General features: G+C 39.0%; 1 protein-coding gene across 4 annotated transcripts in view; it reads left to right on the top strand.

Moving 5' to 3' along the window:
- Window positions 1–27,739, top strand: part of map2k4a (mitogen-activated protein kinase kinase 4a) — a 183,469-nt gene that overhangs the window by 111,821 nt on the left and 43,909 nt on the right. For all 4 annotated transcript variants that reach the window (XM_043714457.1, XM_043714461.1, XM_043714460.1 and 1 more), the window contains 5 exons: window positions 13,218–13,392; window positions 16,650–16,769; window positions 18,664–18,783; window positions 23,598–23,649; window positions 24,650–24,777. In XM_043714457.1, coding sequence (XP_043570392.1) covers window positions 13,218–13,392; window positions 16,650–16,769; window positions 18,664–18,783; window positions 23,598–23,649; window positions 24,650–24,777 — 595 coding nt within the window. The remainder of the gene's footprint in view (window positions 1–13,217; window positions 13,393–16,649; window positions 16,770–18,663; window positions 18,784–23,597; window positions 23,650–24,649; window positions 24,778–27,739) is intronic.

Below are 27,739 nucleotides of genomic sequence, written 5' to 3'. Positions count from 1 at the left end.
TCCTATCGGAAAGATGTTGTGAAACTTGAAAGGGTTCAGAAAAGATTTTACAAGGATGTTGCCAGGATTGGAGGATTTGAGCTATAGTGAGAGGCTGAACAGGCTGGAGCTGTTTTCCCTGGAGCGTCAGAGGCTGAGGGGTGACCTTATAGAGGTTTACAAAATTATGCGGGACATGGATAGGATAAATAGACAAAGTCTTTTCCCTGGGATTGGGGAGTCTAGAACTAGAGGGCATAGGTTTAGGGTGAGAGGGGAAAGATATAAAACATATAAACTTTTTCACGCAGAGGGTGGTGCGTGTATGGAATGAGCTGCCAGAGGATGTGGTGGAGCTGGTACAATTGTAACATTTAAGAGGCATTTGGATGGGTATATGAATGGGAAGGGTTGGAGGGATATGGGCCGTGCGTTGGCAGGTGGGACTAGATTGGATTGGGATATCTGGTCGGCATGGATGGGTTGGACCGAAGGGTCTGTTTCCATGCTGTACATCTCTATGACTAAGTGCAAGTAACAGCTGTGCCAAAGCTAAAATATTGCAGTTGAAGTGTTTTGTGATATCCTTGGGTAAAGTTTCAAGACCCTAAGTTTGTTTAAAAAAAGTTTTAATACTTTACGTGTAGTATTATATTTGAGGCTGCTGATATTTCAATTTTCAATTCCTAGGTGCTCCCTAATGTAGGGTCTGTATTGTAACCATTGTTTTGCGATCGTAGACAAGTAACTGATTTGAAACATGCATGCTGCATTTACTAATTCTTCATACTTTGCCCTGATATTTTAATTATTTGATCTGTTGAAGGTACCTTTTATGCATCAGCAAATAACTGCAGCTTGTGTTCTTGGATTGTTGCAAATGCAGGGAGCTCTTTTCTGGATACCCAGAATTTATTTATATTTAGGTATTCCATTGAAGCATGTAGCATTTTTAGATTAAACTTCAAAAGTAGCTTTGTTACAGAAATAACCAAAAAGCTAGTTTTATTAAAAATAAAAAGCTTCTCATTGGATTTGTTGATTCCTCTTTCATCTTTTTAATTTGTCAACTTTCAACTACTGATTCTTTTTTCTCCTCCTAACTTAAATTCTAAGGCAAGCTTGTTTTCCTCTGTTCCTGCAACCACACCCACTATTTTGGAAGTGGGAGCAGTTGAGTACTGCGTCCCATTAGCAATTTTTCAATCAAAGGCAAAGAATTGAAGATCGTCCAAGTCAAATTCCAAATGTAATGTTGCCAATTTTATTCATCTGTCTAAACCAGGGAAAAGACACTCACCACCCCAGTAAGACAGTAAAGTTGTCATCATTTAGAAACCTAAGTGGTTACTTATCCAGGATTGCAAAATTTTTTCAATAGCATTTAATCATTTTATCAAGATTCGGTTGAAATATGCTGAGTGGAAGGTAGCTGACAACAATTAGAGTTCCTTCATTGAAATCAAATTTCAAACATCTATTTAAAATAGCAGTTTGAGCTGAAGAGAAACGGAGTCTTATCCAGTCATTGCTAACAAGAAATTGAGCTGATAGTGAAAACATTAGGACGGTGACACAGTGGTTCTGTGGTTAGCACTGCTGCCTCACAGCATCAGGGACCCAGGTTTGATTCTGGCCTCTAGCGACTGTGTGTGTGGAATTTGCACATTCTCCCAGTGTCTGCGTGGGTTTCCTCCGGGTGCTCGGGTTTCCTACCACAGTCGAAAGATGTGCAGGTTAGGTGAATTGGTCATGCTAAATTGCCCAGAGTGTCAGGTGCATTAGTCGGGGTAAAGATAGGGTAGTGGAATGGGTCTGGATGGGTTACTGTTCGGAGGGTCAGTGTGGACTTGTTGGGCCAAATAGCCTGTTTTCATACTATAGGGAATCTAATCTCAGAATCTCTACCCCTGAGATCGATGGATGCTTGGTCATTGAGTATATTCAAGACAAAGATAGATACATTAAAGATACAATTCAAGGTCTTAAGGGATTTGGGGATTAGTGCAAGGAAAATGTTGTTAAAGTTGAAGATCAGCTTTGATCTAGTTCAGAGGATCAGATTTGATGAGTGACTGGCTGCTAAGTCTTATGGATGTAGATTTGCGAGCTGAGCTGAAAGGTTCATTTCCTGACATTTCGTTACCTTACTAGGTAACATCTTCAGTGGACCTCATGCGAAGCATTGCTGAAAATCCCTGCTTTAAAAAACTTATCTGACCGACCTTTAACAGATACTGAAAAAGCCGTCTTAGTAAGAGGATTAAATTACAACTGCCAGGATGCGGTCAAGAAAGATTTCTTAGCAGTAGAAACAATACCAAAAGACAACCAACTAACAGAAGAAACCCAACAATCCATCAGACAAGTAGTCGCACCAACATTAAGCAGAAAAAAGGAAGGAAACACACTCAATACACAAGAAAGGAAAGCACTGGAAAGACTTTAAAAAAAGATAAACAACATTGTTATCCTACCTGCAGACAAAGGACGCTTGACAGTCATTCTAAATCAAAGAGACTACATTGAAAAATCTAACGCTCCACTTAGAGATACCAACACTTACCAACAAGTGGCAAAAGACCCGACCCAACTAGAGAACCGAATCACAGCCCTACTCTAAACACTTTAGAAATCTGGACAAATAAATAAGACACACTTCCAAAAAATGAAACCAGACGGATCCAAAACCACGCTTCTACAGTTTACCCAAAATTCCCACACCAGGAGCCCTACCCTCAGACCCATAGTCTCGCTACCTGGAAAACCAACTTTACAGATTGGCCAAGGACCTACACGAAAGACTAAAACACTTAGTAGAAGGCTCATGCCACCCCATCCACTCCACCCAAGAATTCCTGAAGACCATCAAAGACACTAAGATAGAAGAGGATGAAATAATGGTCTTCTTTGTAACAGCCCTGTTTACTTCAATCAACATTAACCTGGTGAAGGAAACACTGCCAACACTATTAGAAGACCCAAAGACACATACACCAAACACCAATAACTTCAACAAGGAGAATATCATCAAGCTAGTGGACCTATGCCTTACCACCCACTTCACCTTCAATAACAAAACTTACAAACCAGTGGAACACCCATGGGATCTCCAATATCGGGGTCCTTAGCAGAGGCAGTAATGCAGAGACTTGAGCAAACAGCTCTGCCAACCATCCAACCCAAACTCTGGGTCCGCTACGTGGATTACACCAATGTCATCACTAAACAAAACCAAGAGAGGAAACCTTCAAGACCATCAATAATACCATTACTGGCATAAAATTCACTAAAAAGGAGTAAAACAACAACAAACTGCCATTCCTAGATGTCACAGTAGAGTGAACAGCCAATGGGGAACTTCAAACTCTCGTCTATAGATAAACAACTCAAACAGACCACATATTGAGCTACAGAAGCAATCATCCCAACACTTGTACAGCTGAGAACAGAAGTGAGTCAAACAGTCAGGGCAGGCAGGGACAAGGTAGGACTAATAAATTAAACTGCATTTATTTCAATGCAAGGGGCCTAACAGGGAAGGCAGATGAACTCAGGGCATGGTTAGGAACATGGGACTGGGATATCATAGCAGTTACGGAAACATGGCTCAGGGATGGGCAGGACTGGTAGCTTAATGTTCCAGGATACAAATGCTACAGGAAGGATAGAAAGGGAGGCAAAAGAGGAGGGGGAGTGGCATTTTTGATAAGGGATAGCATTACAGCTGTGCTGAGGGAGGATATTCCCAGAAATACATCCGGGGAGGTTATTTGGATGGAACTGAGAAATAAGAAAGGGATGGTCACCTTATTGGGATTGTATTATAGACCCCCCCCCAATAGTCAGAGGGAAATTGAAAAACAAACTTATAAGGAGATCTCAGCTATTTGTAAAACTAATAGGGTAGTTATGGTAGGAGCAGGGGATTTTAACTTTCCAAACATCGACTGGGACTGCCATAGTGTTAAAGGTTTAGATGGAGAGGAATTTCTTAAGTGTGTACAAGACAATTTTCTGATTCAGTATGTGGATGTACCTACTAGAGAAGGTGCAAAACTTGGGGAAATAAGGCAGGGCAGGTGACTGAGGTGTCAGTGGGGGAGCACTTTGGTGCCAGCGACCATAATTATATTTGATTTAAAATAGTGATGGAAAAGGATAGACCAGATTTAAAAGTTGAAGTTCTAAATTGGAGAAAGGCCAATTTTGACAGTATTAGGCAAGAACTTTCAAAAGCTGATTGGAGGCAGATGTTTGCAGGTAATGGGACGGCTGGAAAATGGAAATCCTTCAGAAATGAGATAACAAGAAACCAGAGAAAGCATATTCCTGTCAGGGTGAAAGGGAAGGCTAGTAGGTATAGGGAATGCTGGATGACTAAAGAAATTGAGGGTTTGGTTAAGAAAAAGAAGGAAGCATATGTCAGGTACAGACACGATAGATCAAGTGAATCCTTAGAAGAGTATTAAACAAGGAGTATACTTAAGAGGGTAACTAGGGAGAGAATAGGGCCCTTCAAAGATCAGCGAGACGGTCTTTGTGTGGAGCCACAGAAAATGGGGGAGATTCTAAATGAATATTTTGCATCAGTATTTACTGTGGAAAAGGATATGGAAGATCTAGACTGTGGGGAGATAGATGGTGACATCTTGCAAAATGTCCAGATTTCAGAGGAGAAAGTGCTGGATGTCTTGAAACGGTTAAAAGTGGATAAATCCCCAGGACCTGATCAGATGTACCCGAGAACTCTGTGGGCAGCTAGAGTAGTGATTGCTGGGCCTCTTGCTCAGATATTTGTATCATCGATAGTCACAGGTGAGGTGCCGGAAGACTGGAGGTTGACAAACGTGGTGCCATTGTTTAAGAAGGGCGGTAAAGAAAAGCCAGGGAACTATAGACCGGTGAGCCTGACCTCGGTGGTGGGCGAGTTGTTGGAGGGAACCCTGAGGGACAGGATGTACATGTATTTGGAAAGGCAAGGACTGATTTGGGATAGTCAACATGGCTTTATGCGTGGGAAATTATGTCTCTCAAACTTGATTGAGTTTTTTTGAAGAAGTAACAGAAGATTGAGGGCAGAGCAGTACATGTGATCTCTACGGACTTCAGTAAGGCGTTCGACAAGGTTCCCCATGGGAGACTGATTAGCAAGGTTAGATCTCATGGAATACAGGGAGAACTAGCCATTTGGATACAGAACTGGCTCAAAGGTAGAAGACAGAGGGTGGTAGTGGAGGGTTGTTTTTCAGACTGGAGGCCTGTGACCAGTGGATCAGTGCTGGGTCCTCTACTTTTTGTCATTTACATCAATGATTTGGATGTGAGCATAAGAGGTACAGTTAGTAAGTTTGCAGAAGACACCAAAATTGGAGGTGTAGTGGACAGTGAAGAGGGTTACCTCTGATTACAACAAGATCTGGACCAGATGGGCAGATGGAGTTTAATTCAGATAAATGCGAGGTGCTGCATTTGGGAAAGCAAATCTTAGCAGAACTTATACACTTAATGGTAAAGTCCTAGGGAGTGTTGCTGAACAAAGAGACCTTGGAGTGCAGGTTCATAGCTCCTTGAAAGTGGAGTCGCAAGTAGATAGGATAGTGAAGGCGGCGTTTGGTATGCTTTCTTTAATTGGTCCGAATATTGAGTACAGGAGTTGGGAGGTCATGTTGCGGCTGTACAGGACATTGGTTAGGCCACTGTTGGAATATTGCATGCAATTCTGGTCTCCTTCCTATCGGAAAGATGTTGTGAAACTTGAAAGGGTTCAGAAAAGATTTTGAAGGATGTTGCCAGGGTTGGAGGATCTGAACAGGCTGGAGCTGTTTTCCCTAGAGCGTCGGAGGCTGAGGGGTGTTCTTTATCGAGGTTTTCAAAATTATGCGGGGCGCGGATAGGATAAATGGACAAGTCTTTTCCCTAGGGTCGGGGAGTCCAGAACTAGAAGGCTTAGGTTTAGGGTGAGAGGGGAAAGATATAAAAGAGATCTAAGGGGCAACATTTTCACGCAGAGGGTGGTACGTGTATGGAATGAACTGCCAGAGGAAGTGGTGGAACTGGTACAATTGCAACATTTAAGAGGCATTTGGATGGGTATATGAATAGGAAGGGTTTGGAGGGATATGGGCCAGGTGCTGGCAGGTGGAATTAGATTGGGTTGGGATATCTGGTAGGCATGGATGGGTTGGACCGAAGGGTCAGTTTCCATGCTGTACACCTCTATGATTCTATGACTCGCAAACAAAGCTGCATCAGAACATTATTTCAATGAGGCAGCACACACTGCAGTACAGAGGAACTACACAGAGCAGAGGAAAATCACCTATACTGTGTATTCAAAAACAATGGGTACCCAATGGACACAGTCCGTCGATTTTTCAGGAATTAACCCAAACAAGCAGACAAAACACGTCTAGAAACCCTAGCCACTCTCCCCTACATTAAAGATATCTCGGAAATGACTGCCAGACTGCTCAGACCCCTTGGCATCATGGTAGCCCACTAAAACAGCAGCTAATGAACTTGAAAGACCCTGTACAGACAATGAGCAAAACTAACATCATTTACAAAATACCGGGCAAGGACTGTCACAAACACTACATTGGACAAAAAGGCAGAAAACTAGCCACCAGGATACATTAACACCAACAAGCCACATAAAGACATGACCCGCCCTCACTACTATCCTCACATACAGTTGAGGAAGGACACCACTTTGACTGGGACAACACAAGCCAAACAAAGACATGCACGAGAATTCCTAGAAGCATAGCACTCCAGTCGGAACTCTATCAACAAACACATCAAGTTAGACTCCATCTACCACCCCTAAGAAAAGGAACAGGAAGTGACTTCACAGGAAATGATATCACCAACCCAAATAAACCCAAACATATAAATAGAAAGCTGAAATTTTCAATATTGCCTCACCTGAGGTCCACTGAAGATGTTACCTATAAGGTAACGAAACGTCTGGAAATGAACCTTTCAGCTCAGCGAGTAAATCTACATCCAAAACCTCAACCTGAGCTACAAATCTTCTCAAAACTCGCTATGCTAAGTCATATGTTCCTGTGTGCACATTTGCTTTGAGCCTGCGTCTGTAACTTTGTAAACTTTTAAAATTTATTTTCTTTTCCATCTCCAGCGACCAACTCAAAACTGACATCTATTTCAAACACACCAACTTTCACAGCTATCTTGACTAAACTTCCTCCTACCACCCCTCCTATAAAAATGCAATCCCTTTCTCCCAAATCATCTGCCGATGCCATATCTGCTCCAGGACATCCCAGATGTCCTCCTATTTCAAGGATTGCAATTTCCCCTCCCACGTGGTCAACCATGTTCACCAGCGCATCTCCTCCACTTTCCATGCCTCCACTCTCCAACCCCAGTCTATGCAACTGCAACAAGGATGAAACCACCCCCTCCACCAAAAACCCGGTCTGCATCTTCCACTCCATAAATCTCCAGATTCAGCACATTATCCTCCACCATTTCTGCCTCCTACAGTCAGACCCCACCACCTAAGATATATTTCCCTCCTCACTCTGCCTGAGTTCTGCAGAGACTATTCCCTCCGCAAATCTCTTTCGTCCCACATCTGTCACCTTCCCTTGCTGCAGTGTGAGGTGAAAAATTTGCAGCCACATCTCCCCCCACACCTCCATCCAAGGCCACAAAGGATCTTTTCACATCCAGCAGAGATTTTCCTGAATGTACTGTTGCTCTCGATGTAGTCTCTTCTACATCAAGGTGATAGGACAACATCTCGCAGAGTGGTTCAGGGAACATCTCTGGGACACGCACCAAACCAGCCCCACCGCACTGTGGCCAACATCTTCAACTCCCAGTCCCACTCCCCGAAGGACATGCAAATCCTAGGCCACCTCCAATGCCAAATCAAAGCCACCTGCCAACTGCAGGAAGAACGCTTCATCTTCCACCTCCGCACCCCATAATCACATGCCATTAACATCAATTTCATTAATTTCCAAATCTCTTCGCCGCCCCCCACCTCATCTCAGATCCAATCCTTTAAGTTGGCACTGCCTTCTCGACCTGATTTGTCCTACCTATCCATGTTCCCTCCCACCTATCACAATTACCCCCACCAATCGCCCCATCCCCGCCCTTTATCTCTCATCCCCCTTCCCCTCAACATTCCTGATAAAAGGCTTATGCCCAAAATGTTGACTTTCGTGCTCTTTAGATGCTGTCTGACCTGCTGTGCTTTTCTCGCGCCACATTTTTTGTCTTTCCTATAGTCATGTCTAATTCTTCCAAATGGATCCTCAGCCTAACTATTTCTCTACCCCAACCTTTCTCTGCCACTTGACTTTCCTTCTTTCTTGCCACCATCCTGAGCCTGAATGCTTTTGTAGATAAACCTATAGCTTCATCTTGTGTTTCGCTTGGCATCCTCCAAAAGACAACTTTGCTAATTGCTGGTGAACCATTGTCAATAAAGGTCCCAGTTGCCCAATCCCACTTTGTTATTGAGCTTCCTATCCAGTGTACCTGCTGGAGGCTGGTCTTTTCAGTCTCAATCCTGTCCTACTTTTCTGAAGCTGTTTTGCGTTTTCCTCTGACACACCTTCCCATGTACCTTTGAATCAACTGCAAATTTGAAAATATTGCTGTTATAGTCTGTGGAAAGACGGATTATCTCAGTGTTGACAGAGATAACCAATTGGTTGACTTTGCCATATTTGCATGTTATCTCGGTCCTTTCAGCTGCATCAAAACAGTGGTAACATTAAAAATAGAAAACCAGTTAAATAATGAAAACTGGTCAGTTACCATGTATATTTAAGGGCGGAGTGTTTGCAAGAGTGTAAGTTGAGCAAATATGTGTTAGACTGTGCACTCCAGTCTATTTCAGATTGTCTAGGAAATAAGTCCAGGTGGTGAAGTCAAGGAAATGAAATAAATGTAAGATCCTTTCTAATTGAAATAAACCTTGCTTCAAGTCAAATTCTTGAACATGATAGGAAAGCTTGGTAGCACAACAAATTTGTTCCAGTTTGTTGGGTTACAAGATAAAACCAAAGACACATGGTTTACAATGTATGAACAAAGTGGAAACCAATGTAAAGAATTCATAGTTTGGTAATGACCGAACTTTTCTGCAAAAGCAAGTCAGAAAATCATGTGTTTTGACAAATCTTTGTTTAACTCTTGATCCATTCTTTTTGATGGAGGACATTAGTCCATTTAAGGAGGATGAGGTGATCTGAATCATAGGGAAATATCTCAATGTCCAAATAAAATACCAACTGTGGCTTATTCTGAACAATTTGAAATATCTTCCCTAGCACTAGTCTTTCATATTGAGTTGAGGAGCAGTCATTGATCAGGTCTGCCAAGATTTCTGGGGTTTCGCAACTCTGATGTATGTGTTCCAAATGCCTTCCATCCAAATGTATATTTGAAGTCCCCTCATCTTTTCAGTGACATTCTTGGTGATTAGATGTACAGCTATAGAATCACTTACCTTTTTTGGTTTGGGTCTTTTTAACAAAACTAAGCACTCTGGTATTTCTGAAGAATTACATTTGAAGCCATAGGACTTAATGATTTTCATTGTTAACTACTCTGCGACATTCATTCTGTCTGTGACAAAGGTGAACACCATTTGTGTTATCCTCCTAAACTGTGACAAGGCACAAGGAAGTTGGACCTTTTCTCATAATGCGACCACTTTTCTTTGAGGGTAATCAATTGAGGTCAACAATATCAGTACTGCAGAATTGAATTCTAACATCCAATAATGTGTCCTGTCAGATGTGTTTAACTTCATTTTTCATTGTGCATTGTACCGTAATCTTAAACCAAAGTAAAGCATTGAGTTTGATTTCTTCCCTGATTGTCTTTGTCTTTGTACCCTTGTGGCACAAAGGTTTTATTTATGTACATTTATCTATCCATATTTGGATTGAGAAATTAACACTTTGCTTACAAAATAAGAATTTTCCTTCAAACAAGTTGAGTTATATTTGAACCAGAATCTCAAAACATATGGATCTTGTTTCTGAAATGTTTATCCTTTCACATTTCTTTTTTGGGATGGTTTTATTCCAAGGTAATGCCACTGGTCACGTAAACTCTATCAGTAACTGATAGAGATTTGAGCCAACTAAGTTTGTCCTGTTTCCATCTCTATAAACCAATTGATAATCTTGGAGTAAAAAGTAGTTTCACCAGTTGAATCTTCGACTGATGTTTAGATCTTGAATTCCATTAGTTAAAATTTATAGTGGAGCTTGACAAAGCTAATAATGCACGTGGTATTGCATCAAAGAAAAATTGCCTCACCCGTCCAACCGGCCAACTGATAATGCTTCAGTGAAGACTTGAAAAAGTGCAGCAAATCACAGGGGCCAGACAAAAAATTGGATAGTAATTTAAATAATCAGGTCATAAAAGCATTTACTACTTTTGGTGCCAAATATGGACAGTGTTTGAGTCTGGGCCTTGAAATCTTTAAAAGTATCCTCGTCCAAATATTACTTACTCTGTCGGTCTAACTTAAAAATTCTGTGGTTCTTGTTTGGCTTTACTCTTTTGAATATTTGCAAAACAACATGTCCTACTTGAGTCTTTGTACCTGTGAAATGCAATACTGATTATGTTTAGCACAAAATGTTAAATGAGTGAAAAAACTTATTAAAAACAGTAGCTGTCTAGGGACAGTTGAATACCAAACTTAAGGTAAAATCTTTTATAAAAATTGAAGTTCTACACTGTAATTTTTAGGAAAAACATAATTGGAATGCACTATATTGCTTTGTTGCACTGAGCAATCTCTTTGTTAAATTCTTGTGCACATTAATAAGTTCAAAGCTCATTTTAAACCTGACCAAAATAGCTTTGTGTAAAAAGAGCATTGCTAAATTTTGGCATGTTCCCTTCCTCAATCTATGCAAGAGGTGTTGTGCTTTTGAGGTGCGCAGCGGGTATCCTAATGTGGATGTTCTACCTGATGCAATAACCTGTAGCACAACAGTTGGGAAATCATTAAAATAGATCTGTAGTTATTTTGGGAGATGTGAAATATTTGCTTTGTATGTTAGATTTTCATGCAGCTGTCAAAACTTTTCTGATGGATGAAGTGGTTGCATCAGCATTGATGCCTTGGGTATAGTCTAATAGTTTGCATCTCTTGATCCTTCAGTATGGACTTATAAAAAGGAAATTTTGCTTTGCTTCATGAAAGATATCTTATCAGTTATTGCACCTGTTTGAAAAAAGATATAAATTATTGTTTCATCTGAAATCTATGCTTAATTCAAAGTATTTGTTACAGCATTTCTTTCAGCTTTCACATGGGAAAAGACATTGGACTGCAACTGGTGCTGACAATTGTAATTCTCCCCAGTAAACTTAAGCATAAACTATGACTAGCAAGTTCAGTAATTTGCATTATTATTTTGGGGAACTGGATCAATGGCAGAAACATCCCAAACAATTTTAATGTGTAACTTTATAACTGGTGTAGAAGGGTTTAAAATTGATTGCTTTTGCTGTCATAATTGTCATTGCAATTACTTAGAATAGCTTGGTAGTGATTCGCATCTAATTCTATGCAGAGTGTGGTAATATTTCAAGTTGAGTTTTGTTCTGTTTTTGGAATTTGATTAATGGGTTTGTTTGTGGTTGCCATTTGCAAGGCAGAGAGCAACTTCATGCATTTTCTTTTAGTTCAATTGGTTTTTAATTTGCTTAAAACTTAAAAGCCAGTTGAACTAAAACCTGTGGTTTCAGTCTTGAAAAAATTATCGGTTCGGTAAACTCCTATAAGGTATTTCATTTGATACCTGTTTACAGAAAATTGAACAATTAAGCAAAATTGAAGAATTCAGTTTGAGATTCCACGTATCATTTGGTATTAATTGCATTTCATTGTTACTATATGCCGTTTATTGGAAGGAGTTTTTTTTCTTTGATTTAATATGCAAAGTACTGTCTCATCAAACATGGTCTTTTGTGACATTTTATGAGGGAAATGCAATTTCCAGAATTCTAACTATTAAGTATTCCATTATCTATGTTTCAAGATGAAAGATATGTAAAAAGTCTCCCACATTCCTCTATCTCGAAGGGCTTTTTATGAAATAATATGTTCACCGTCAAGCTTTGGTAACTCAGGTGACATGTATAACTGTGGGTGGGGGAGTGAAACATCGATGTGTTCATTCATAAATCTGTTCTATCACAGTGAGATTATTTTGGCTGGCAATGTGATTAAATTGATTCAGATCATTTCTGTGAATACCAATAGAATATTGTAGACAATGCCAAAATTCATCTGTGGAGCTCAAATTTAGTTCTAATGCAATAGCGATCAGCTGACTATTTGCTAGTTCTGTCTACTTTCACTAGACATTTAGAAATAGCCTCCCTATTGGATGAGTGATAATGGCAACTTTTATTTTCTTCTATTGCTGTAACATTGCATTTCAACTACATAACTTATTGTAATTTATTCCCTCTGAATTGTATTCCTAATTTAAAATGATCTCAAGCAGGTCCATTGAGTGCTTTGCATATAAATGTGACACCAAGCAATGTAAAATCTAAAAGTTGCAATTTTGAACTTTTAATTCATCGCACACTGAGATTGGAGTCCACTTTCTCCCCATTAGAAATGAGGACATGATGTTTCTGCTGCTGAGAAGAGCAGGTTTGATATCAAATCATCATGTCTGCTTAATAAAATAGCCAACTCTATTAGGTTGCTATTGGTTAGACGAAATGAGGACTGCAGACGCTGGAGATTAGAGTCGAGTGTGTGGTGCAGCAGGTCAGGCAGCATCCGAGGAGTAGGTATAGGTATATTTCGGACAAAAGCCCTTCATGATGATGGGCCTTTGCCCGAAACGTCCATTCACCTGCTCCTCAGATGCTGCCTGACCTGCTGTGCTTTTCCACCACACTTGACTGCCATTGATTAGAGGGAGCTGTTGATATCTGCCCATGAAACCAAAATCTGAATGAGTTAGTATCTTCTGGAGAAGTGGTAAAGATGTTGTCATATGTCTGTGACACATGGGTTTCTAAATGTTACAATGGCAGTGCTTTGCAGGTAAATAAGGGGTTATATTGAAATATGAAATAACACTTTTCATGACTTCAGCCACAGTTAAGAATGTATATAACAGTGATTTGGAGTGTAACTGATTATAAATGCCATTTTTCCAATTCTAATGGTCATTCTTAAAATCCTGTTACAGAGAAAGGCTGCGGACTCACAGCATTGAGTCTTCAGGGAAATTGAAAATCTCTCCAGAACAGTTGTATGACTTCACAGCAGATGATCTAAAGGACCTTGGGGAAATAGGACGTGGGGCCTATGGTTCTGTGAACAAAATGATCCACAACCCAAGCGGACAGGTTATGGCTGTGAAAGTAAGCAATTACAAGAGCTGCTTGCTAAATTCTGTGGAACAACTTTTTGCCATGTATCTTAGCAACTTTAACTTGCAGCATAAGGCTATGAAATTATTTTCTTCTTCATTATCTTAATTTTTTTTTATCCTCGTGATGAGCAGTGCCTTTTCTGGGCCATCAATGTGAACTGTTTCTCATTCTTTGCTGAAACTAGTTGTCGAAGTGTGTGTTTCTGCTTTGTCCTAATCAGTTAACATTCAATTTCAGTGTAACATCTCTACTGCAGCAGCCCAATTTTGTAGTCTTTCTTGTAGATTTGACCATCTGTGAATTTGATGGTGGCATCTTGGATCTGCCTCTATAAGGACTGGGTTCAAACTTTGTAAGCTCCTTTTGAGCCTTGAAAACCATCTTAACATAAGCAAATGCTTTATCCAGGAAGAGTACACTGGTGGCAAACATTTGATTTGAACGTCATGGCCATAGTGAAGAAAAAGCACTTAACATATTGTAAAAATATAATTTGAGTTCTTGATTTGATTCTGTCCTTTAAGTTTTGGAATGCAAGAACATAGCAACAGGAATAGACCATTCAGTTCCTTGATCCTGTTCCACCATTCAATGAGGTCATTGCTAATCAGTTCCTATTTTCATATACCTGCCTATCCCCTAATACCTTTTCATTTAACAAAAAATTACCTATCTTTTTCTTATTACTCAGGAAACCCAACTGGTAAGGAACATTGGTTTATTGTGTTTATTGTTGAATACCAAAGTAGAGCTACAACTCGTAGTGTACGTAGCCTAATCCCAGCTCAGAATAGACTGTTCTGCAGACCCATACCTGCGTTTGCTTTTTTTTTCAATATATCCAGAAGTGCTCTTACACACAATGGATTTCTCACCATCTTGTATCTGCTTTATTTTTGTTTTAAATTAACCTGTCAGGTGCATTGTGACACGTGTCTGGAGCCAGCGGGACTTGAACCCAGGCCTCCTGGCCCTGCGGTAAGGACACTACCACTGCATCACAAAAGCCTGAACCTGGGCCTTTTGGTTCAGAGGTAGGAGTGCTACCAGTGTGCCAGAAGAACCTTTTTGAACCCAGGTCCACAAAGCATTTCTTGTGTCTGTGGACCAACACTCTAACAACAGTACCACTCAGCTTTCCCGCACCCAGGTCTGTTTTTTTTTAACGTGTTATTGAGCGGCTTTCCCACCACTGAAATCACTGAATCTGTTTTTTTCTGTTTCTCTCCTTTTTAAACACGAGCACCACCAATACAACGTAGATGTAGCCAATGAAATATTTCCAAGCAAAGACCATTTATGGGCAATCCGAGCCATCCAAAGTGAAGTGGATAGGGTAGGGAGATCAGGAAGAATCTAAACCAAGTTAGAGGGGGAACTGAGTATGCTTTGTTTTTTTTTTTCCAATCAACCTGGTCAGAAATGTTATGACACACTATTCTGGAGCAGGTGGGACTTGAAGGCTGGTCTCCTGGCTCAGAGGTATGGATACTACAATTGCACCACAAGAGCCTGTTCCTGAGCCAACCTGAGTCTTTTTTAAATATTTTGTTCTGTTTTCCCTTAATCAGCCTGTTCAGAGGTTTCATGATACATCTCTGGAGCAGGTGTAACTTGAGCCCAGGTCCCTGGGTTGAGAGATAAGGACACTACAATATGCAACAAGAGCCCTCTTGCGTCTACTTTCTAAAAAAAACACAATCTAACCTGTTTTTATAATCACCCTGTTCAAAGATGTTATTACACATTTCTTGAGCAGGGGGGACTTGAACATGAGGCTCCTGACTGAGAGTAATATAGCTTGTAACTAAAAGAAATGATTTATTATTTTGTACACTTGTGAAGCAGTCTGTGTTGTAACACCTGAATCAATTTGTAGTTCATGCCTTTTTCATTGTTCAAGACATATATTTGTGCCATCAGGTTTTACATGCTGAATGTAAAATTATTTGGACTTGCTCAACTTAGTTGAGGGAGGAAAGTCTCCTCCCACCCAAATTCATCTGGCATATCTGAGCATACATGTTTCCTTTCTCCAACATGTCCTTATCTTAACTTTCTTTTAAAGCATTTGTTATTCAACTCAACTACTCCATGTGGTAACATGTATAACATAGTCTCTTGCAGAGTCTCTTGCATTTTTCTGGAATTATTAGTAATTTTCAAAAGGAGATTTAGCAAGTTTCTCAAATCGTGCTTTTTGAGAGTCATTAAGATTACAAGGGAATCTTGATCAGTTAGGCCACTGGGCTGAGGAGTGGAAGATGACATTAAATTTAGATAAATGTGAGGTATTGCATTTTAGTAAGACCAACAAGGGCAGGACTTGTACAATTAATAGTAGGGCCTTGGGTAGTGTCGTCAGAGACTGAGGGGTTCAAGGACATAGGTCTTTGACAGTTGCATCACAAGTAAATAAGGTGGCTAAGAAGGTGTTTAGCACACTTACCTTCATTCCGCAGACCATCAAGTATAGGATTTGAGATGTCATGTTGAGATTGTACTGGATGTTGGCGAGGCCGCTTTTGGAGTACTGTGTACAGTTCTGGTCATGCTGCTATAGGAAAGATTATTATTAAATTGGAAAGGGCTGTACGATTTACCAGAATATTGTCATAACTGGAGCGTGTGAATTATACGGGTAGGCTGGGACTTTCTTCATTGGAACACGTTTCCATAGTGTTTCGTGGTAGGACAAATTGTATGAACTGGTTCATTTTGTGTAAGTTTAGAAGTTTTATTTTATGATTAGGAGATATCCAAATAGATGACTCTATAAATGTTTTTCTTTTTAGTTCAAGTTTGTTTTTCATTGACTACCCTTGCTTCTGAAGCAGTAATGGAGAAGGTTACTTGAAAGGTTATTTAAGCCAACATATTACAATTTTCCAATTGGACAAGATCAACAACTGTGCTATTTAAGCACGGATAATGCATTATTTTGAAATAATTGTGTGTGAAGATTAATGTATATAAAGTTCGACACTTTTCTGTACTAATTTCTGGTTGAATAAATTCTAAATATTTGAAACAGTAGTCTAAGTTGACAGTGAAGTATTGCAAAGTATTGCAAGTACTGATTTTTTTCCAGTAAACTTAAAGTTCCAGCCAAACAGTGTGAATTTAAACCACAGAAACAAGTTCAGAAATTTTAATTTTATTCCAAGCAAAGGAGAGCACTTGGAAACTGTTTAAAAAAACTAAATTGCATTGTAACAAACTCTTCTAATGTTGTTGTCTTCCAGCGAATTCGATCGACAGTCGATGAAAAAGAACAGAAGCAGCTTTTAATGGATCTAGATGTTGTGATGAGGAGTAGTGATTGTCCATATATTGTTCAGTTTTATGGAGCGCTCTTCAGGGAGGTGAGATGAATGAACAAGTTACTTACCCAACCTAAAGCTTCAAAGTGTGGGTCTAGCCATCGGCTGTCTGGTATTTGTAGTCCAGTTGAATTAATGTTCATGCAGAATTTCACGTGCAGTACCTAAAACGACTGTGTAGAATGTTAGGTTATAAAGATAGCCAATTTCGAATCGAGACAGATTAAATTAAGTCTTAAATTAAAAAAGTTCACTGGTGCTAACTGTCCTCTTATCTTACACCTAAAAAAGGCCAACAAAAACAATGTTTCAAATCCATCAGTCTCTTTAAAAAGATAAGACGGGTTCATAGTTACAATAAGATCTATTAGATCTGTGAGGTAAGTACATTGAAGCAAATTCAGAAAAAGAGGGTTAAGATTAAGTTGGAATGCATGAACATTTCAGTGAAATTACAAGGGCATGAAAATAACAGATACCGCGTACAAATGACTAAGATGATGAGGCATGCCCGCAGAAGAAAAATAAAGTAAAATTCTCAATAATGGCTAAATAGTAAAATAGGCAAAACTGAGGTCCGGGGAGAATAAAATCTATTTCGTGCAAATGGGATGAATTGCTTTGGCCTTGCTATCGTCCGGCTGCGGGTCTGATGCTGCAGCTCGTCATTGTGGTTACTGTCCTCTAAAAGACCCTCAAACCCAGAGGACGTTTACAAAGGTTGAAGCTCCTGCCTTTTGGTTCCCCTTAGCTGTCTCAGTTGTTGCCACACTTTCCTGTTCCTCACTAGTCACTCAGAAGACCAATCCTAAGTGATGTGACAGTCTCATGGCAACATATCAGGACAGGGAATACCTGGATATGTGATACGACCCTGTATCAGTGCAAAGGTTATTGTTAAGACATTTGATTGAAAAATACTCCAGAAGGAAGATGAAATGATGTTCAAAGCTTATTTGATGTTTGAGGATGTCATTATCACAGTTTGAGGCTCCAATGGTAATAGAAAGAAGGATTAAAAGTGTTGAGCCATGGAATGTTAAGAATCACTTGGAGACCATATCAGGAAAGCTTGGGAAAGATCACCAAATTGCTCCCCAGTAATAATTCTGCACGTTGTGGTGCAGTCTGTACTTGTCTAATTGAGGTAACTGGCTCAGAATAATATAGAGATCATAGCAATTTATTTTTGTCATTAAAATTTACAGAAGTACGGCATAAGCTTTATATTGAACAGGTAACTGAATCCTAACCATGTTTGAAAATTTGGCTGTGGATGTAAGCCTGCATCCGTATAATATTTTTTCCATCATTACGTGGTTGTTTTGTAGCTAAAAGTAGTGTCAAAGTGACTTGTTTTAAGTTTCAAATGTTTGAAGGTTGCCTGTGTATTTCATAGTTGTAAAAAGCCAGAAAGGGGAGATCACCAGCATTTGGCTGCTCTCATAACAATGAATCTGCATTTTAGCATCATTGAACAGTATTCCTCTTCTCTCCAATTTGATAGCAACATGAAATAAGCAGTGGGCAATAGATTCGAGAACCAATCTACCAATGAGTGCTGCAAGATTGTTAACATGAAAGTTGTTGTAATTCAAGTGCATGAGCCAGATTTTTAAAAAAATCTTCGACCGTTCAACATTAAACTGCAATTATCTAGCCATTCAAAATGCTTTCACTAGTAATATTAACAAAGCCAAGACTTTCACTCCAGTTAATGAAGTAGAAGGCCCAGACAGATATTACAATATTTGATCTCTCCCTTTAGAGGCTGCAATTTTCAAGTTTCAGCGTCTGTTTTAAGAGTTTAATATAATGCAGTTCTGTAGTAATTTATTGTCTATATTGTTTCCTGAATTTGAAGAAAAAAGGACTAGTCCTGTGTACAAAATGGAATTGCTAAATGAAGATTGATTCTTGATTGTGTTTTCATTAGGGCGATTGTTGGATATGCATGGAACTCATGTCTACCTCGTTTGACAAATTCTATAAATATGTATACGGTGCATTAGATGATGTTATCCCAGAAGAGATCTTGGGCAAAATCACATTAGCTGTAAGTAACTTAATGCGTGTTTTAATGCAAGTTATCAGAGGAGTAATTTAGAATCTGTAGTTCTTGTTCCATAATAAATTATAACACAACTACAAGTTAAACTAAACTAATTTCACTGTCTGTGTATCTGCCTAAGCTTTAGTTTTCTGAAAAATGGTATGTCTGAGTTTTGAATGGAACAAAGGTACGAAAATGTTCATAATATCTTTAACTTTAGTTGTGAACTAAGCCAAAAAACTTACAACCATTTCTATAGACTTTAATTAAAAACAGATTTGTCCTTCCGTTATCTTTGTTTTATCCCAACCAAAGCTCAACCAATATTTGCTTTTGCACTGAAGAGCAATTTTTTAAATGAAAATATGAGGCTACCAAACATGACTACATTTGATTATGGTATCTGAGAACAGTTTCATCCTAGTGATGAATCAATGACTTTCTGAGTGATACTATGTTCAGTTATTATCTGATTAGCTCTGATGAGGCAATCCAACTTGTTTGCTGAAACTGTTTTTCTTCTTTCTTTCGTGGAATGTTTAAGTTGCAATTTTGCCTAAACTAATTGCCCTTGTATTGAGTTACTTCCTTCAAAGGGTAGTTGAGAGGCATTTGCATTGCTGTGAGACCTAATAGATGGCATGGTTACTGCCCTAAAGAACCATCAGGTGGTTGTGGACATCAGGTAGTGATGAAGGAGCAGCGCTCCGAAAGCTAGTGCTTCCAAATAAACCTGTAGGACTGTAACCGGGTGTTGTGATTTTTAACTTTGCACACCCCAGTCCAACACCGGCACCTCCAAATCTTGAGTAACTTTATTTTACTGAAGTTAGTTTCTGACTTTAGTTCAGCATATAGAACTTGTTATCCTATATTTATGTGAAGGTTAAAGATTTTCATTATTGTCACATCTTCAGTGTGGTTTTTCTATATACTCGTGGAAAAGATGAACATTTTTGAATAAAATTTACTTCCATACTTTTAATTCTTGCCATCTCATGTACCAATGATGCATTTTATTGATAAATTGTATGGTGTTAGCATCATAGAGTATTTTACTATAAGTTATATATTCATATAATATACTCAATATATTCTACACAATATATATCATTCAAATGACTGAAATTTGTAACTATTTTGAAACATGATATAGCAAATAAATTAATTTTTCAAATGATGGTGGTGACTTTCAAGGTAAATATTAATACTGCAGTGGCTGTACTGAAATGGGTAATTTTAGCAAATGCTTGATTCTTTTCCAAAAAAACTGGATGTTTTGAGAAAGCTAATGTGATTTTTAAAATACTTTTAAAGACATTTCAAGAAAAGTGTAACTTATTTTGATATTAGTGGTTTTGTTGAAACGAGTTGAAAATTGAATTCTTTGTCTCCATCTTTTATGCTCTAATACACAAGGGAGTGTTAAGGTTCATATTCATTGGAACAGAAGTTTTCAATCTAAATACAGCGTGAAATCATGATATGTCAAATGTAGATAACCTAAAAAACCAGTTGTGACAGTTGTCAGCCATTTCTGCTAGTAGAATAGGAAGTTTAATACAAGGATGCCAGCAATGAGTTGAAGTTCTGTGCAGGTAATTCCAGATAACCAAACATGCGCATGCTTGTCATATGACTGTGTCAACCAATCACAATGGAGTTAGGTGATGCATGCTACAGCACATATCCAGGCAAACCAGCAGCAATGGCTGCAAAGTCGTTTCGCCCATGTCACCAAGAGACATTTTTAGCACTTAACAAACCAACTGTTTTTGTTTTTAAATATTTAAATGTAAAATAGGGAAGATGTTACTTGCAATGGTTGCACTAACGTGGATGGCACCAAGTAGCTGCAGCTTCCTCTGATGGGAAATGCTAAGAAGCAATATTCCATTGTGAATGTCAGAACACTGACGATGCAGAAACTATCCTGGATGACCAACTCCACTTTTGAGACATGAATCATGAAGATGAACAACTATGTCAACACATGAAAAGAAAGATTCTTACCATGAAAACTCTGAAGAATGATAGAAAAACTGAATGGCCTGAAGGTGGAAAAATAACCTGGATCAGATGGACTACTACATCTCAGAGTTCTAAGGGAGATAGCTGAAGAGATAGTGGAGACGTTAGTGGTGATCTTTCAGGAATTGCTAGAATCAGGTAGGGTCTCAGATGACTGGAACATCGCTAACGTGACACCTCTGTTTAAAAAAGGAGTAAGGCAAAAGATGGAAAATTACAGATCAATTAGCCTAATCTTCGTGGGTAAGATCCTGGAATCCATTTTGAAGGATGAAATTTCTGAATACTTGGAAGTGTATGGTAAAATAGAGCAAAGTCAACCTGGTTTCATCCAGGGGAGGTCATACCAAACAAACCTCGAATTTGAGGAAGTAGCTAGCACGTTAGACCAAAGAGAGCCTATGGATTTTACCTGCCTTTATTTCAAGAAGGCTTTTGACAAGGTGCCGCACAGGAGGCTACTAAGTAAGATAAGAGCCCATCCTGTCAGAGGCAAAGTGTGAGCATGGATCGATGCTTGGTTGTGTGGCAGAAAGCAGAGAGCGGGGATAAAAGGGTCCTTCTCAGGATGGCAGCTGGTGACAAGTGATGTTCTGCAAGGCTCAGTGTTGGAACCACCATTTTTTACATTATGCATTAACTATCTAGGTGAACTGAGGGCATTCTGGCTAAGTTTGCACACAATACAAAGATAGAGGGACAGGTAGCATTGAGGAGTAGGGTAGGCTGCAGAAGGATTTGGGCAGGTTAGGAGTGGGGGCAAAGAAGCAGCAGAAGGAGTGTAATGTGGGAAAGTGTGAGGTCATGCACTTTGGTAGGAAGAACAGAGGCATAGACTATTTTCTAAATAGAAAGAAAATTCAGAAATCTGAAGTGCAAAGAGACTTGTGAGTTCTAGTCCAAGATCCTCTCAAGGTACATTTGCAGGTTGAGTCAGTGGTTAGGAAGGGAAATGCAATTATTTTGAGAGGACTTGAGTAGGGATATATTCAGGCTGTATAAGGCTGAGAGGTGGCAAATTGAGTTTAATGCGGGAAAGTGTGAGGTGATTCACTTTGGAAGGAGCAGCAGGAATAAAGAGTACTGGGCTAATAGTAAGATTCTTGGCAGTATAGATGAGCAGAGAGATCTTTGAAAGTTTCCACCCAGATTGATAGGGTTGTTAAGAAGGCAAACAGTGTGTTAGCTTTTATTGGTAGAGGGATCGAGCTTCGGAGCATCAGGGTCACGTTGCAACTGTACAAAACTCTGGTGCAGCCGCACTTTGAGTATTGCGTATAGTTTTGGTCACTGCATTATAGGAAGGATGTGGAAGCTTTGGAAAGGGTTTAGAGGAGATTTACTAGGATATTGCCTGATATGGAGGGAAGGTCTTATGAGGAAAGGCTGAAGGACTTGATGCTGTTTTCATTAGAGAGAAGGTTGAGAGGTGACTTAATTGAGACATATAAGATAATCAGGGTAAGAGGGTGGACAGTGAGAGCCTTCTTTCTTTGGATGGTGATGGCTAGCATGAGGGGACTTAGCTTTAAATTGAGGGGTGATAGATATAGGATAGATATCAGAGGTAGTTTCTTTACTCAGAGTAATAGGGGCATGGAACGCCCTGCCTGTAACAGTAATAGAATCGCCAACTTTAAGGGCATTTCAATGGTCGTTGGATAAACATCTGGATGAAAATGGAATAGTGTAAGGTAGATGGGCTTCAGATTGGTTCCACAGGTTGGCACAACATGGAAGGCCGAAGGGCTTGTACTGCGCTGTAATGTTCTATGGTTCTGGATAGACCACATTTGGAGTATTGTGCACAGTTTTGGGCCCCATATCTCAGGAAGGATGTACTGGCCCTGGAGCATGTTTAGAGGAAGTTCACGAGAATAGTCCCTGGAATAAAAAGCTTAATATGAGGAACATTTGAGGACTCTGGGTTTATACTTGATGGAGTTTGAAGAATGAAATGGGAATCTATTTGAAACATACATATTGAATGATCTGGACAGAGCAGATGTTTTGAAGATGTTTCCATTGTTAGAAGAGACCAAGACCTGAGGGCATAGTCTTAGGGTAAAATGAAGACCTTTTAGAACAGTGATAAGGAGAAACCTCTTTAGACAGAGAGTAGTGAATCAATGAAATTCATTGTCAGAGAAGACTGTGTAGGCCAGATCATTGAGTACATTTATGACTGAAATAGATAGGCTATTGAGGATCAAGGGTTATGGTGAGAAAGCAGGACAATGGGGTTGTGAAACTTAACAACCATGATTGAATGACGGAGCAGAATCAATTGGCTGAATGGCCTAATTTCTGCTTGTATGTCTCATGGTCTTATGGTCCAATGCCTGCCTACTCACACACCTCTTTCTCTAATTGAAGCTGTAAGGCCTTAGAGATACTCCAGGATTTTGCACTACAGTGTGATATTATGGAAATCATGTTTGCTTGTATTGACGACATGATGGACTTATCCAAATACAGTGCTCCAAGCACACAGATTCCTGCACTTTTTAATTGGTAATGCAACCTTTTCAAAGCCTTTTACTTTACATTGTTAGTGTGAGCAATTTGAAAACTTAATAAATGTTTTTGCAATTATTGCAACACCCCGTTTTCAATTTTTTTTAACAACACATTTACCAGCAAATCAAGTTACCTGGGGGCCTTCACGGCTACATTTTAAGTTCTACCTCACATGATTTTGCCTGTGGACTTCCAGTGATTTGACTTACTGGAGTTCCTCTGTAACAAATCTACATACAGCTAACATTGTATCTATTCTTTTCCAGACTGTGAAAGCACTTAACTACTTAAAAGAAAACTTGAAAATAATTCACCGAGGTAAGCCTACCCTTTGAGGTAAACAAAATAATTCCATACTGAAATTTAGCTTTTCGTCAGCAACAATCAAAACATGAAAACTTGGCACCTCAGGGAATGGCTTGAAGTGTCCCTATCATGATTTTTTTAAAATGGTAAATAGTGTAAGTACTGCATAAATTAGCTACTGTCCTGATAAATAGAAATAACTCAGTGTTGGCAGAAATATTAAAATTGGGACTTGTCATCAATCAAAGCAGAAGTCATTTTTTAAAAGTTGACTTATACCTGGAGAGGACTGATGGTATCAGACCAAATCTACCATTTCAATGTGGACAGAGTGGACTGTAGCTGTGCATTTTGGCCCATATGCTGATTATGTAACAATGACAGACATGTAAGGTTCTTAATACATCTGTCATTCCAATCATTTCTGAAAGTTGGAACAGTCTAGTTAAAACAACTTTAACAGCTCCAGCAAAAACAGTCCTTTTAAAAACGCATACATTTCTGAAATGATTACATTGGAAAATATTTGTGTTAATATTTATTAATTGCATGTCTCTGCCTTGTTGTCCCACTGGAGTCTGAGAGCTAATTCTCCAAGGTGCTTGCATTTATGATTTAGATCAAAATATTCACAGTCAGCAGGAAGGAAATATTTTGGAAGGAAATAAATGATATGAGATCAGATAACTTAACACATTGCATGGATTCAAAATGACCAATTTACTAATATCCCTGTAACGTGTCAGATTATAAATTTTACCAGCAGAACCTTTGTACGATGTCACATTTTATCATCCACTTCTTATGAACTCTACACTGCTATTACATAGTTTTTGTTGTCCTCATCAACTACATTTGAATAATTGTGACATTTTTCTTCTGTTTTCTGCTCTCTTGTTAAGAGATTTTAAACCGCATCATTCTTTTTATAGAAAGTCTGGTGGGGTTTTTTTTTGTAAAAGATATTGATCTTATTGCAATATACCAATGACTTTTGTTTTTGATTTTACAGATATCAAACCTTCTAATATTCTTATGGACAGGAATGGCAATATTAAACTCTGTGATTTTGGTATTAGCGGACAACTAGTGGACTCAATTGCCAAAACGAGAGATGCAGGATGTCGACCATACATGGCAGTAAGACAAAATAGTATTTATTTCTCAGCCATATTAATTACCAGCTTGGTAACCTTTATGATCTAATTTTAAGATGTGTATGTTTTGTTTTCATTTAGACTGTGTTCCAAATGAAATACATGTAATTAAAAGATTAATCTTTAAAATGACACGAACAGTGATGCCTTTGATAACAACTTTTAAACCTAACTCCACTGTTTCAGTTGGTTTGTAATTGTGGAATGTAATGTTTATTCACAATTATATTGAAATAAGGGCTTAATGGGGAAAATTTACAGGAATGTCTATCTGTGGAGGATTTGATGAATGTTTACACTAGCTCTTCACAGTAAGAATTGTGCTTTTGTAACTTGAAAATAAGAATGACAGCTAAGTTCTAGCAAAGCAATTCATTGCCTGACTTGAACACAAACTGATTCTTAGTAAACAAATGATCTTACTAGAAAATACTGCACTATGCTTTGGCTGGATGTAGTTTGATAATTATTGAATTGTAATTTATAAAGGTTGTCATATGGTTAGGAGTTTGCTTTAATTTAAAAAAAACAAAATTACCTGCTGTATTTTGTGCTCAGATTCTGGAGCTGCCATATCCTCTCAGCTACACATTTTTGTTTTTTGATAGAACTTCCATGTTCATTCTGCTTACTTTTCCTTGAGATTTTAGCTACTATGTCACATGTTAAGTATCACTTCCACAAAAACCTCCCAATTACAATTTCAAAGAGTAGTGGTCATGTGTTTGGACTACATGTCTGCTTCCTTTTTACATTCGATCAAAAGTCAGATTCCTGCTGTGACTTGAAACGAGCTTTAGGTTTCGTAAGTACTTTTAACATCAAAAATAGGTTTCAGGAAACTTAAAAACTGAAAAAATTGAAAACACTGAGGTCAAGTAGCATCTTTAAAAGTGGGAAGCAGTCAACATTTCAGTTAGTGTTTTCATCAGAACTGGAAGAAGTTGGAGATGCAGCAGTTTGAAGCAAGTGCAGGGTGCAAGGGGTGAAGGATAATGGATTAAAGAACAGGAAGAAAGTTCTGTGATAAGATTTAAGGTAAGATTAAGTGACAAAAGGAGTGATGCTGTCAGGCAAAAGGGAGTGCTGTTGGGATAAGCAAACAGCAGAAATACGTAAATGGCAACAATAGAACCAGTATCGGCACCGGCTATCTGAACAAAGTGATGTTAGTTATGATAGGACATTTCTAATGCAAATCTTGTATATTTTGGAAATGTGAACTGAGATTTTCATAAGGGAAGTCCTGCATCCACTCCCAACCACCCCTTATGCTCTGGGCTGTTATTTTGCACCCACCTCCTATCTTCCCTCGCCAGTTTGTGTCACCTGCTTAACAATTGCTTCCCACCTAAACTTTGATACTTGCCTTCCAGCTAGTCCATGCAAATTATGTTGCAAGTTAATTGTATAGAAATGTTCATTCACACATTGTATTTATTTTTAACTTGCTTGAACTTCTAATTATATAATGGAAGTTTTTAATGCATTTCTGCAGATTTTAAATAAAATAATTTAATTTATTTTATGATTGCTCCTGTTCGCACTTCTAGTTTAATTTGTATTTTTAGCTAAGAACTTACTCCCAGTACACACAAAGCATTCTGTAGCTTACCATAAAGTCCCAGTCCTCAATGACGACATTGTGTAAACATGCGCAAAATCGTTACATTGAAATCACAAAATACCACAAATGTGTTTTATTCATTTGTGGCATGTGGACACCACTTGCTCGCTTTTGTTACGCTAGGTATCCATGGGCATTTAATGCTAAGTTGCCTGTTGTATAACTCCAAAGGGAAATGGAAAAGTCAACTATGTTGGCAGGGGACTGGAGATGCACAAAGTCAGGCCTGTTGGGGCAGGTTTCTCTTCCTTCCAGCTCTGTATTTATATAAAAAAAACAACAGCTGCATGGTTACTTGGTAATAGTTTGTTATTATATCTTGTGTTATATTTAATGTTTTAAAAACCTCAATTTATATAAAACAATGGCTTTCTCATTTGTTGCACATTACTTCATGTGAAGTAGCGCCACATGAAATCCACTGGTTATGTTTTGGAAGTATTGTACGTGAGCATGCTGTTCAAAATTAACATCAAGATTTCTATTCATTTTATTTTTAATTCCTCCAAACTTAACTTTCACAAGCACAATGAGTTAGAGTCACAGAAATGTACAGCATGGAAACAAACCCTTCGGTCCAACCCGTCCATGCCGACCAGCTATCCCAACCCAATCTAGTCCCACCTGCCAGCACCTGGCTCTATCCCTCCAAACCCTTCCTATTCATATACCCATCCAAATGCCTCTTAAATGTTGCAATTGTAGTAGCTTCCACCACATCCTCTGGCAGCTCATTCCATACACGTACCACTCTCTGCGTGAAAGCGATGCTCCTTAGGTCTCTTTTATATCTTTCCCCTCTCACCCTAAACCTATGCCCTCTAGTTCTGGACTCCCCTACCCTAGGGAAAAGACTTTGTCTATTTATCCTATCCATGCCCCTCATAATTTTGTAAACCTCTATATGGTCACCCCTCAGCCTCTGACGCTCCAGGGAAAACAGCCCCAGCCTGCTCAGCTCAGATCCTCCAACCCTGGCAACATCCTTGTAAACCTTTTCTGAACCCTTTCAAGTTTCACGACATCTTTCCGATAGGAAAGGAGACCAGAATTGCACGCAATATTCCAACAGTGGCCTAACCAATGTCCTGTACAGCCGCAACATGATCTCAAAACTCTGACCAATAAAGGAAATCATACAAAACGCCTCCTTCACTATCCTATCTAACTGCGACTTCACTTTGCAGGAGCTATGAACCTGCACTCCGAGGGCTCTTTGTTCAGCAACACTCCCTAGGACCTTACCATTAAATGCATAAGTCCTGCTAAGATTTGCTTTCCCAAAATGCAGCACCTCTCATTTATCTGAATTAAACTC

The sequence above is a fragment of the Chiloscyllium plagiosum genome, chromosome 24 (assembly GCF_004010195.1).
Source record: "Chiloscyllium plagiosum isolate BGI_BamShark_2017 chromosome 24, ASM401019v2, whole genome shotgun sequence".
NCBI lineage: Eukaryota > Metazoa > Chordata > Chondrichthyes > Orectolobiformes > Hemiscylliidae > Chiloscyllium > Chiloscyllium plagiosum.
The sequence above is the reverse complement of the archived record's forward strand: the minus strand, read 5'-3'. Positions and strand labels throughout refer to the sequence as shown.